The sequence below is a fragment of the Physella acuta genome, unplaced genomic scaffold (assembly GCF_028476545.2).
Source record: "Physella acuta isolate Inbredline_101_S28 unplaced genomic scaffold, ASM2847654v3 ptg001698l, whole genome shotgun sequence".
Taxonomy (NCBI): domain Eukaryota; kingdom Metazoa; phylum Mollusca; class Gastropoda; family Physidae; genus Physella; species Physella acuta.
This window is the reverse complement of record NW_026733211.1, coordinates 325,001-337,385: the sequence shown is the minus strand read 5'-3', so window position 1 is coordinate 337,385 and position 12,385 is coordinate 325,001. Positions and strand designations below refer to the sequence as shown.

At 33.0% G+C, this 12,385-nt stretch overlaps 1 protein-coding gene across 1 annotated transcript in view; it reads right to left on the bottom strand.

Moving 5' to 3' along the window:
* LOC131929950 (hemicentin-1) overlaps positions 1 to 12,385 on the bottom strand; it is a 48,540-nt gene that overhangs the window by 8,636 nt on the left and 27,519 nt on the right. Inside the window, exons 13-28 of the mRNA XM_059286334.1 lie at positions 11,806 to 11,884; positions 11,000 to 11,144; positions 10,618 to 10,721; positions 10,046 to 10,205; positions 9,682 to 9,873; positions 9,157 to 9,300; positions 8,570 to 8,673; positions 7,724 to 7,901; positions 7,081 to 7,114; positions 6,122 to 6,230; positions 5,795 to 5,887; positions 4,311 to 4,416; positions 3,870 to 3,973; positions 3,279 to 3,459; positions 2,053 to 2,144; positions 453 to 744 (exon numbers count right to left, since the gene is read on the bottom strand). Of these exons, the coding sequence (XP_059142317.1) occupies positions 453 to 744; positions 2,053 to 2,144; positions 3,279 to 3,459; positions 3,870 to 3,973; positions 4,311 to 4,416; positions 5,795 to 5,887; positions 6,122 to 6,230; positions 7,081 to 7,114; positions 7,724 to 7,901; positions 8,570 to 8,673; positions 9,157 to 9,300; positions 9,682 to 9,873; positions 10,046 to 10,205; positions 10,618 to 10,721; positions 11,000 to 11,144; positions 11,806 to 11,884 (2,117 nt within the window). The remainder of the gene's footprint in view (positions 1 to 452; positions 745 to 2,052; positions 2,145 to 3,278; positions 3,460 to 3,869; positions 3,974 to 4,310; positions 4,417 to 5,794; positions 5,888 to 6,121; positions 6,231 to 7,080; positions 7,115 to 7,723; positions 7,902 to 8,569; positions 8,674 to 9,156; positions 9,301 to 9,681; positions 9,874 to 10,045; positions 10,206 to 10,617; positions 10,722 to 10,999; positions 11,145 to 11,805; positions 11,885 to 12,385) is intronic.

The window sequence follows — 12,385 nt, the reverse complement described above, 5'->3', positions numbered from 1 at the left end:
GTGCTTTGCTCCTCAGAGGCTCCAAAGGGATTTGCCATAAGTCATTGTTCAATTATTTACAACCTAATTTAGGTCAATTTAAATACTTATTTCAAGCTGACTATACATTTCTGGTGCTTTTAAATTAGAATAAATTGACATATATACTAGCCAGTCTATTATTTCTAGTTAGAATCACACATAACAATACTTACTCCCAAACGTTACCTTAAACCAAACTGTACTTTTAGTTTTTAAACATAGTCTATCAACAAATCAGAATCTAAGTCTAATCTTATACTAAGATGTGTAGCTAATAAAACCCTATTTTAATACTAATGAAAGCTTACACTATATTTGTTTTACAGAATATGTATAGATTTAGGTAACTACACTCACAAGCAAGTTCAACAGATCCTTGCCTAGCATTGTAAGTCATATCAATATGTATAGATTTAGGTAATTACACTTACAAGCAAGTTCAACAGATCCTTCCCTAGCATTGTAAGTCATATCGTCACCATCTTCAGAATACAGAGCTCTACATTGGCAGGTAATTCTTTCTTCATCTCCTAATGTCTCTTCTGTCACTTCTGCTGATCCCTGAACAACAGTGTTCATGTTGCTGTTCTCATCAACTCTTTTTGTTACTTTGGTTGTGATCTGCTCACCACCACACCAAATCTGGATGTCATCTACTCCATAAGCTTCACACAAAAGCTCCAAGGGTTTGCCTTTAATGATATAGCTGATTTCTGGCAATTCCTGAGAAAAATATATTTGTACTTACATAAACCTGTTGATCATAATTTATAAGCACAAAAAGAATTATACAAATAAATTTGATTGTGATTAAATAATCTAACTTAATAATAAACTCAGGAATTTGACATTTTGAAGTGACACAGTCAATAAAGAAACATAGCAAAACCCTTAACAAATCTCTAGACTGAAATATAACCCAACTCTATCTTTAGTCCTTATTCTTTTCCTTTTTTAAATTCTACTCAAGCTCAAATACCAAATTCATCCTCTTAACCAAGCTCTAAAGAGCTGTTTATTTTCAGCTTAATGACAAGATGATAATAATAATGTTGGATACTTAAAATAGATTTTAGATTGTCTATATTTAAAGCACATCAATCACAATTGTTATAATAATATTAATACTAATAGTTTCGCTGTCTGTCTATCTGACAAGAACGCTCTGTCTGACAAGAACGCTCTAGAGAAAACACAAGCAAAATAAAAACATGCACAGTAATTCGAAAAACGAAATATGACGTCGACACATTTAGCGTGTGTGGTGTGTGGGTTGGTTTCAGTGTTTCTTTCAGACTTTTTCCTCCCCGGAGAGGGGTGGGGGTACTTGAAATTTTCGGGGGCGGGGGTAGAATTTTCTGGGAGGGGGCGGACACTGGAAAAAGTATATAATTATATTTCGTTGAATGGGACGGTAGACATGTTTTTTTTTGGGGGTGGGGGGTGGTGGAGGGGTGGGGGGGGTGGTGTGTGTGGGGGGTGGGGGTGGGGGGTGGTGTGTGTGTGGGGGGGGGTGGGGGGTGGTGTGTGGGGGGTGGGTTGGTTTCAGTGCTTCTTTCAGACTTTTTCCTCCCCGGAGAGGGGTGGGGGTACTTGAAATTTTCGGGGGCGGGGGTAGAATTTTCTGGGAGGGGGCGGACACTGGAAAAAGTATATAATTATATTTCGTTGAATGGGACGGTAGACATGTTTTTTTTGGGGGGGGGTGGGGGGTGGGGGGGCGGTGTGTGGAGGGGGTGGTGTGTGGGGGTGAGGGGTGGGGGTGGGGGTGGTGTGTGGTGGGGGTGGGGGTGGTGTGTGGGGTTGAGGGGTTGGGTTGGGGGTGGTGGGGGGTGGGGGTGGGGGTGGTGTGTGGGGGTGGGGGGGTGGGGTGGGGGTGGTGTGTGGGGGGGGGGTGGGTTGGTTTTAGTTTAGAGAAAAGAGACAGCACTATCAGCCTAGCGCCCGTTGTACCCTTCCTCAACGGGCCATTTTTCTCGTGTAGGCAATGTTTTCAGGAAAAATACAAAAAATAGAACTTGTATACAATACCTTAGAAATGAAACTATTTTCTTTAATTACTCCTTTGTTAGGTCTAGTTTCCACAACACGCGATACTTGAGTCGTGATTACTTCAGGATCTTCTAGAAAACAAGATTTTAGGAAATGTTTTAAGCATATAACAGATATCATTTGATCAGATTTACTTCTAATTTTATGTCTGATTTGTGAAATTAACAAAGGGTTGGGTACAAATTTAATTTAAAATTGATAACATGAAATGGCATGTAACTTCTAAGTTTATTAATAATCTTGAAAAATGGAGCTCGAATTATTTGGATCAATTAAAACTAAACATTCCTCTTGACAAACTATTATATTCTAATTTCTAATTTTATGACCTTTAAGTAAAGTAAGGGGAGGTATTTAAAGTTTCCTTTTAAACCTAACGAGCCGGCCCGCGGCATAACATACGCCGCTATTTAGTTGTTTCTAATTTTCAATAATTCATAATTTGTGAATTCGACAGTACCAACGCTGACACTGAAAATATTTCTTTAAAACACTATAAGTAGCTCGTTAAGGACCATAACCCCCGCCCCTTCCTTCCCTCCCCCCCCTCCTCCCCACCCCCCTACGTTTAAAATCGTTGGCTCTGCTTGTAAACATTTAGAGTGAACACAGCTCACTAAAACCATGTAGGGGTGGGGAGGTAGGGAGAGCGTTTGCAGCTTGTTTTCTAACGGCTCGAAGAAGAGAATTATATATATAGATGATCCATATAGCAGGTGAAGTAGAGTTCATCTTTGACCTAAGCATTCAAACTGATAAAAGTGGTGTCTGCCCAGCTGCCTTTACTTCTCTAAGTAATCAGGTGCTGATCTACAGATACAAGCCCAAGGAATGAACTCTGGGCCTCTAGTTTCATTATTGTGTGCTCTACCACTAGGCCATGCAGTTTCCCAGGATAATAAGGGAAGTCTTTTAAATGAGTCTAGGTGGGAGCAATTGAAGGTAGGGATCTTCTCCATGGTGTGTGTTTGAAAGTTCAGGAGAAGTAGGGGGGGGGGAATTATAAGAAAGGATTAATATTTATATTTTTTAGATTTCAATTACGTTTTTTTTTGTTTTGTTGGGGGGAGGGGGGGGGGGGGTGGTTGTGTTCACCCTCCAGCTGGTGAGATGGCTGAAAGAAACTCCACTAGTGACAGTAGCAAATATTTTGAAAAAAATGAATCTAGAAGAAAAAAAATGAATCTAGAAGACTCGTTATGTACCTTTGATTCTGATGAATGCACCACGACTAGATTTTTTCAGCTGCCCTTCAAGAACATCCACCACACATGTGTAGATGCCGACATCCTCGTCAGAAAAGTCTTTAATGTTTAAGTTACCCATTTCAAGCTCATACTTTCCTTGGGTAGCTGTGATGTTCTTTCCATCTTTTTGCCAATGTGTCTATAAAATAACAAACACCAGAAAATGCTAGTTGCCCGATGTACAGCATTCCATATTACCTTATTAAAGGGGATACTGTACATGTGTATGGAGATTTTGAAGTTACTTTCATAAGCACAAAAGAGGACAGATATTCTCTCTCAACTATGGTTATTCATTTACCATGGGCAATCTCAAATATAAATATAAATAAATAAATAAATAAATAAATGAATAAATGAATGAATGAATGAATGAATGAATGAATGAATGAATGAATGAATATATATATATATATATATATATATATATATATATATATATATATATATATATATATATATATATATATATATATATACACACATATACATATATATATGTGTGTGTGTGTGTATGTGTGTGTGTATATATATGAAAGTTATAGCTACCTCAGGTCCTGGAAATGCACGAGGAGGTTTGCATGATAACATAACATCTTGACCCTCGTCTACTTCTCTGTCCATTGGCTCTTCAAGGAATTTATTTTCTAAAACTGAAGATTCATAAATTAAACTTAATGATTTATCAGATGAAAATTAAATGACGCTGTTTTATATATTATGGTTTTTCATTTGCATGAATATATATTTTTTTGTATCAAAAGTTTAAACATGTTTTATAATCTTAGCATTGCCAAGACTCATAAAGAAATATTTTTAATGTTCAGCTTAGTTAACCAATAACTGTTAGATTTCTGGTTCTAGATCTATGGTTGTATTTAAAATGCACTTTTAAGAAGTTGAACCCTCCCCTCCTGATTTCTCTACATTACCAGGTTTACCAGGTTTATTTGGAGACTTTTTATAAGATTAATTGAGTAATTATCTTACATGCTATATAAACCTTAGCCTCAGTTCCAAGCTCTTTTTGTTGATTTCTATAAATCTCACACTGGCATATATAGGGTTGGTTATTTTCCATATTGTATTTTTGTACCTATAGAATAAAAATTTAAGAAGCATGTTTTATTAAAAGAAAATTTAAAAAACAAATACAAATAAGCATGAAATATAAGGTTCCACTGTTATAATTTGATATTAGTAACAAGGATAATTTTCATGCTAGTTCTTACATCAAAATTGAATTGTAGGCAAACATATAAGTTTTGAAGAAGAGTAATAAACTGATTGATTGCTACCAACTGACCCCAATCATTACTCTATTCTAATCATCAAAATTAATATTAAGAAATATTACTTAAAACAAATCTAAAGTAGTCACTCATCAATGCTACCACACTTATTTTTAGCTCACTCCCATAAAATCTAAAAAAAACCAAAGCTCTTAAAATATTGATAAAATCTTAAAACTTAAGAAAAGCAAACAAAAGAAGCCAAATATCATATATTCTGAAGCCGCCCCTGTAGGATAACATCACAAAAATCTAAACACTTGGTGTTTGATGCCTTCTTGGGTGACCACGTAATGGAGATACCTCTTTTGACCTTTGACCTTGCCAGTCAACAGGGTAGGTGAGGGGGACAGTGAGGTCAGTTCTATGCCCGGCCACCTTTACTTTCCCTAACATAAATTAGGTACCCATCTGAGTTGGATGGACTCTGAGATGTTCTAAAGACTCGAGCCCAAGATCTGAACACGAATCTTCTGGATTGGTACTCCTGTGGCCCATAATGTATTTGATTAAAATAAAATGTTATATATATTTCGAGTAGACAAGCAGCGTGGTCGAGTCGGTAAAGCTCATGGTTGCCAAACCGAAAAGTCTCGAGTTCGAACCCTCGGGCAGATGAGGCTCGTTAGCTGGGGACAGCCACTCTTCTAGGAGAGACAACTCCAAAATTAAACAACTGCTGCCTTGTAGATTGTTCTTGGTTGGACAAAGGCTATGGAAGCAAATCCAAAAAGAAAAGCATGCTGAAATCGGAGTCAATGGCCTCAATGGCGCATAACCAGTTGACATGTAACGCTTAATTGTGTTGGAGGCGTGGTCGAGTCGGCAAAAAGCTCATGGTTGATACATTCGAACAGTCTTGAGTTCAAACCCACTGGCAGATAAATCTCGATCCCCTTCAACACTAATAATTAAGAACGAAGAAGAAGAAGAAGAGAAGATTAAAATAAAATGTTATATATATTTCGAGTAGACAAGCAGCAAGACATATGTAAATATTGATTTTAGATATCACAGTAATAGTTTCAAAGGGACGCCTCAAACGTTAGAGGCTTCTGAATGCTTACTTATTTTAGCTATAACTATAAGAAGTTATAACTTGGGTCCGCTGGTTAAGTCAAAATTAAGGATGAGTCACTAACATAAACCATCTTAGTTTTATGGATGTAAAAACAGATTTACCTCCTCCTTGGTGACTTCAAGCTCAAACAGCTTATAAGAAGTGTTTTCAATAGTAATAGATGAACCAATGCCTTTATAAGTTTGTGAATTGCACTGTTTTGGAAAATGGTAATAAAAAACAGTTTAAAATTAGTCTTGTATAGATTAAACACAAAGAAAACAGGCTTAACTATTATGTTGCTATTTTCTGGTTACAATTTATTATTACTATTATTGTAGAAGACCAAGGCAAATGAAGTCAATTTACTATGGAGTTTAAAAGCACGGTAAAAAAAAAGATGTAACTTTAAAATACTAAAAATAAAGAAAGGAAACAATTATGTTTACCACAAAGTTGATATTCTGTGCCTCATCATCATAACACCCTAGTCTAATGGAGTCACCAGTTAGGTAGTACTCTTCCTCAAGATCACCTTTTATTATTGATGAATCTATTCTAAAATTTTAGATTCATAAATTGAAAATCAGATTGTAAATGCATTTTTTTTACTCAAATTAGCTACGATTTACTCATATAGCAATAAAATGTTGTTTTTTAAAAAATTGTTTAATAACTAAAATGAAAACCAAAAAGAAGAGGGACAGTGCATTATTTCTGTGATATTTGACCACATTTTCAATGTACCCAAATAAAACATAAAATTATAAGCAGAACTTTATTAATAACTTCATTTCCCCACCAGCATTTCATTAGCTTGAGCTGATTGTTAATGTAAGTTTCTTTATTTATTTTCTAATGTGGGTAAATAATTTTTATATTTTTGTGATAATTATAATGAAGATTTTAAAAATGTTATGTCAAAAATTAACAAACTATTTCTTGTTTATCTGATGTTTTTTTTTAAACAATTTTTTGTGTGTGGTCATAATCTGTCCTCTTCCATGACCACCCCACCTTCTTTGGCCTGTCCAACTTCTCACTACTCCCATACTACATCTTACCAATATGATGCTTTATACATTTTGTGTTACATTAATCTACAATTTCTACCCACAGTATTAAGTATTAAAAACTATGTCAAAACATGAACAATATCATGTTTTAATGATTGAAACTTTTTTTAAATTATTCTAGACATGTTTTCTTTTTTTTTTTTTTTTTTTTTTGTTAAGGGGTAAAATTGCCCCATTTCTTATCATTCTCCCCTACAAATTTTAACAGTGGCGTTCATATTTTTTATTTGAATTGCTCATTACAGACAATAAATTATAAAACTATGCTTAGCCTACACTTTAAACGACAACATATTTCTATACATTTACTAAAAAAAAACAAGTATACTTACTCAGTAGTCATATCTGGGTCTATTGTTGTTCCCCCTGTTTTTATTACAAAATTTAAAATATTAAAAATGCTATTTATATAAAAAAAAAACAGCATTATTTCATATAAATATTGGTAGTTACTGTAACATTTTTCATTTAATGAAGTCGAATATTATCTTTTAATAGATTACTTTGCAGATATAAACCTATTCCTAAATTATATCTACCCTAATTTTAAAAGTCTCAGTAAGGTTTTTGGTCTCAAATAATCAGGACATCCCTGAACACACTGAGCTCTGGTGTGTACCTGACTGAAGTTGTGGAAAATAAGGTTGCTAATTATAGTACTGATCACACCTCCCCCTTCCCCATATGCTGCAATCAAAGATACTGAAAATGGTTTTTATGACTTTGTCTTAGGACACTCAAGTTTCAATTTTAATCTTAACACTAGCATCTATCATATTTCTGAAGTTAATACTTTCATCACTGTAAAATTTTGTTTTTCTAATAAAAACTAACTTTCACAGCTACATAAATAGAGTGGATAGCCACTGTGGTGGAGCAGAAAGTTATAGAAATGTAGAAAAAAAAAGTAAAATTTCAAACTATTTTTTTTAACCTAATGTTTTCGTCGTTTAAATTTTTAACTGTATTAAATACCTCTGATAGAGATTGCAGCTGGTTGAGAATTTCTTGTAACATATCCATTGTAAGCAACACATTCATATACTCCTGCATTTGAGGACTGAACTTGCTCAATAACTAGAGATCCAGTTTTTATTGAATAGTCAGTGTCTCTCTTTTCATCAATTCGAACTCCATCTTTTAGCCAGTATATCTATATAAAAAACAAAAAAACCTTTGAATGAATTGTTGAATTTAAAAAAAAAAATTAGAACTTTAACATGAAAGTAATCTCTAATTTATTAATTTAATTTTAAAATCCATTACTTATGTATTTCACATAATTAAATAACAACCAATGGGAGTTGACTGAAAATTGCTTTGTAAGACATTTGATAAGCATTGGTATTTAACTAAACATTTTTTGTATCTAACATAAGTATAAATTATTTTATTAGAGCTCTTTATCTCAAAAGTTCACTCTTGCTGAATAGTTTTTTTAAAACTTTTTAAAATCAGGATTTGATAAGCATTGGTATTTAACTAAACATTTATTACATCTAACGTAAGTATAAATTACTTTATTAGAGCTCTTTATCTCAAAAGTTCACTCTTGCTGGATAGTTTAATTAAAACTTTTTTAAATCAGGAAAGATAATTTATAGAATGGAGTATTCTTAATATTTATAAGTGCAAATCCGACAAGTAGATGTTTGCATTGTAGTCAAATGAATTAGAAACTTTTTTAAAACAAATGAAATAAAAAAATAAATTATAACAGTTTAAAAGTTAAACGTGGTTGTAGCCAAATAAATTAGAAGTTTATTTAAAAAAAAAACAACAAATAAAATGAAAAATATTAAATTATTAAAAAAACTGAACCTCAGGCTGAGGCCTGCCCTCTGGTGGAATGCACATTAATGTTACTTTATCATTTTCTTCAACTGTTTGGCTCATAGGATCCTTCTTAAAAGCTGAATCAATGGCTGAAAAGAATATATTTATGACAGATATAAAAAAACAATATGGAAATGTGTTCTTACAAACTGGTGATGGCTTCACAAAAAAACGACAATCTAAGATATTGATTTGAATTGTGAAAACCAAGGAGCAGCCTAAAATATGAAGTTAATATATATATATATATATATATATATATATATATATATATATATATATATATATATATATATATATATATATATATATATGTACATATATTTTAAATATTTTTGAATTCTGTTTATAATGCAAATTGGGCAAAATGTATCGCTGGAATTTACACTGAACCTAGCATACCCACAAAATAAATAAACTCTACTTTTTTCCTCTTTATTTTTCATTAATAGAGATATCTAGAGAGGTTTAATCATGATTCTAAAATTATAGATTTCAAAACTGATTTCTGTTCATATTTTAATGAAACAACCAAATTGTTAGATTGCTTTAAATTTAAATAAGCTACTTACTTGATATATAGACATAGCCAGGTTTGCTGGTATAAGTAACATATGTTTTGTTTTCATACTTGAGGGCTTCGCAGACACAGAAAAAGTTGTCTCTGTCTTGTGCCACTAAATCAGCGCTCAACATTATTGTCAAAGTTGCCTCAACTATTGTAGGAAACAGAGGTAGGAAACTATATCAGTTTTTTTATTCACATAATTATAGCAGAAAACAGAGGTAGGAAACTATATCAGTTTTTTATTCACATACTATAGCAGAAAACAGAGAGGAAACTCAATTTTTGTTATTCACATAACTTTAGCAGAAAACAGGTAAGAAAATATAAAAAAACTTTTGTTCACATTAAAAAAACACACTTGTAATAGTTCTAAGAATGTTAAATGGCTGGAATAACACTTAAAAAAAATGTATTCATTTCATAGAGTACTCAGTTAGTGTTAACTAATTTGTTAGTTTCAGCTTCTTTTACATAACAAACATGGAGAAAAAAGAAATTTAAACAAAAACCAGCTACTGTAATTATGTACCTGGTGTAATGAGGGCATTTGTTTTTAAATCGTATTGGGTGTCACTGAGCCTTTCACCAGCACATTTAGCATGAACGTTATTTGTGTGGTGAAAAACACAGGTCAAGTTGACCTTTTGATCCTCAGCAATATATGTAACTTCTGGGAGTGGTGTGACAAGCAGATCATCAATAGTCCAGACTTCAGGGAGAACTAAATTCATGAAAATTTTAAATACAATTGTATACGAGTCTATTCTAAAAATGATGCATTGAATAGAATACATTTATTATTAAAGCATGCTCAACAAAATAATGGAGAAAGCTGGAGGACAATTTGATTTTAAACTGCTTATATAAAAACCATGTTACTTGTATAAACTAACCTATTAACTTGGCAGTTCTACTCCTGTATTCACCATAAAGATTACTTGCTACACAATAATACTCTCCTGCATCTGAGTCTGAAACATCTTTAATCCATAAATCAGCCATACTTTGCTTAGTTGTCACATCTACCAGTTGACCATCCTTATACCAGTTTATCTTGATAAAAAAAAATTATAAATCGTTAATGGAAAAAATTGCAAAAATTTATTCTCGGTAGTTTTGTTACAAATGTTCTTACAAAAAATTACACCCATCAAATTCTGGGCACCCAGAAGCAAATATAAAGCTACATATGATGGCATATATAATATTTATAAATGTGTGATGGTATCTGTGTGTGTGTGGGGGGGGGGTCATGCATAAATGATGCCAAACTCAGAGGGGGTTCAGAATTTTGTGAAGGTATATGACGAGGGGGAAGGGGCGGGGTCGAGACAGTGTGAAGTCACACTGTTTTAATATTATCCTATTTTTTACATACATTTTAACAGCTTTTATTTTTATAAAAAAGTTTCAGTTGTCGAAAAACATGGGCTTTAAAAAAACATGACCATAGAAATTGGCTTACTACAGGCTTTGGCCTTCCATCTGTGTGTTCGCATTGAAGCTTCACTGTAGTTTTCACATCGACTGTTGTGTCAGACGGCTCAACTGTAAATCTTGGCCCCAAACCTTTAAACACATTTCAAATAGATACAAACATTTGCCAGATGGCTCAACAGTAAATCTTGGCCCCAAACCTATAAACACATTTTAAATAGATAAAAAAAATGTGTTTAAAAAAATCGAAAAAAAAAATCAGACAAAACTTTTACTACTGCTAGCTCTACTGCGATAACAAACACTTGAAGCCTCGCACTAGCAACCTCTGAAAGGCAGTTTTAACTACACAATATCTATACACTAACTGCCAATACTTATATAACTGAGTAAAATAATTATACACTTACTGCCAATAGTTATTAAACTTTCAGCTTCTGCATTTAATGGCACACCACTAACTGGATTCATTAGAACGCATGTGCAGTTATATTGTACGCCTGGATTTTTTGCCAGGTAGTCTGAAACTTTGGTATAGCTTATGTTCAGCATTGCCTATAAAAATGATACAAACTCTCATTTAAAATGTACATACTAAATTAGAACTATATTAAAAAAAAAAGAAACAAACAGATATTTATAAAGAAAGAAATGTGTTTTTGCAGATCGAGATTTATTCTGGGGGTGGGAGGGTTGGGTTGGAGAGATGGGTAGGCTAAATATAAATAAATATATATTGGGGGTAAAGTATTTATATCCATCCCACTTTATACAAATATAGGTGTGTATTATTAATCAGAACATTGTTTATACAAATTACAAATATGCAAAAGATCTGTTTATTTTTGACGTATATTTTTCCTAATTGTAAAAAATATGGGGTGGAGATTGAGGAAAAAATTAATTATTTAATAAGATTATTAGTTATTGTGATAGAGTAGAACATTGCTTAATCATAGCATAGCTATAAGTATATGTATGGTAGTTGTAATCACATACAACTGTAGAGTAAAGTAGATGTTGAGGGTTCTAATAGGCCTAAACTTTCCACTGTAGCAGAAGATCTCTACTTCATCCACTAATCACCTCTCAAATATATTGAGATAAGAAATATAAAAATATATACTGCGTTACATTTAAACCTTAATTAAAAAAAAATAATCGTAGGTCACTCGACTTTACACTAACCCAATAAACTCAAAGAACACAAAAGTACCTTTAATTCCTTTTTATTGTCTAAAACTATTCCCTGTTGTTGAGTATATTCATGTTTCTCAAGTTTCTTTCCATTGCAACTAAATGTACAAAATATAATATTTTATTAAAATAAATGAAGTTTTTTAACATATATATTTTATAGAAATAATCTTTAAGATCTTTTGTATCTTTTCAGTGGTAAGCCTCACTTAACAGAGCAAACCAGGACATAATATATTTTCCAGTATATTTTCCCAATAGGCTCTAGTTCAAATCTAAGGTCCATCTGAACTGTATCTTTAAGGTAATTGATGTGATGCTTATCTACGATATATGATCTTGAACATAGTTTCATGACATCATATTTTTCCATTTGTGCTCGAGACACATATATGGTAGATGAAGTAGAATTAATCTATTTCAATAACCTCTGCATACAGGGAGATAATGCAGTCAGCACTATGCTCAGCCACTTTGATTTCCCCAATGTGAATCAGGTACCCATTAGAGCTGCCTGGACTCAGGGATGTCCGACACACACTTAGATATGAACTCCAGATTTTTGGGTTAGCCGTGGTGAGCTCCACCTTCCAATCTCC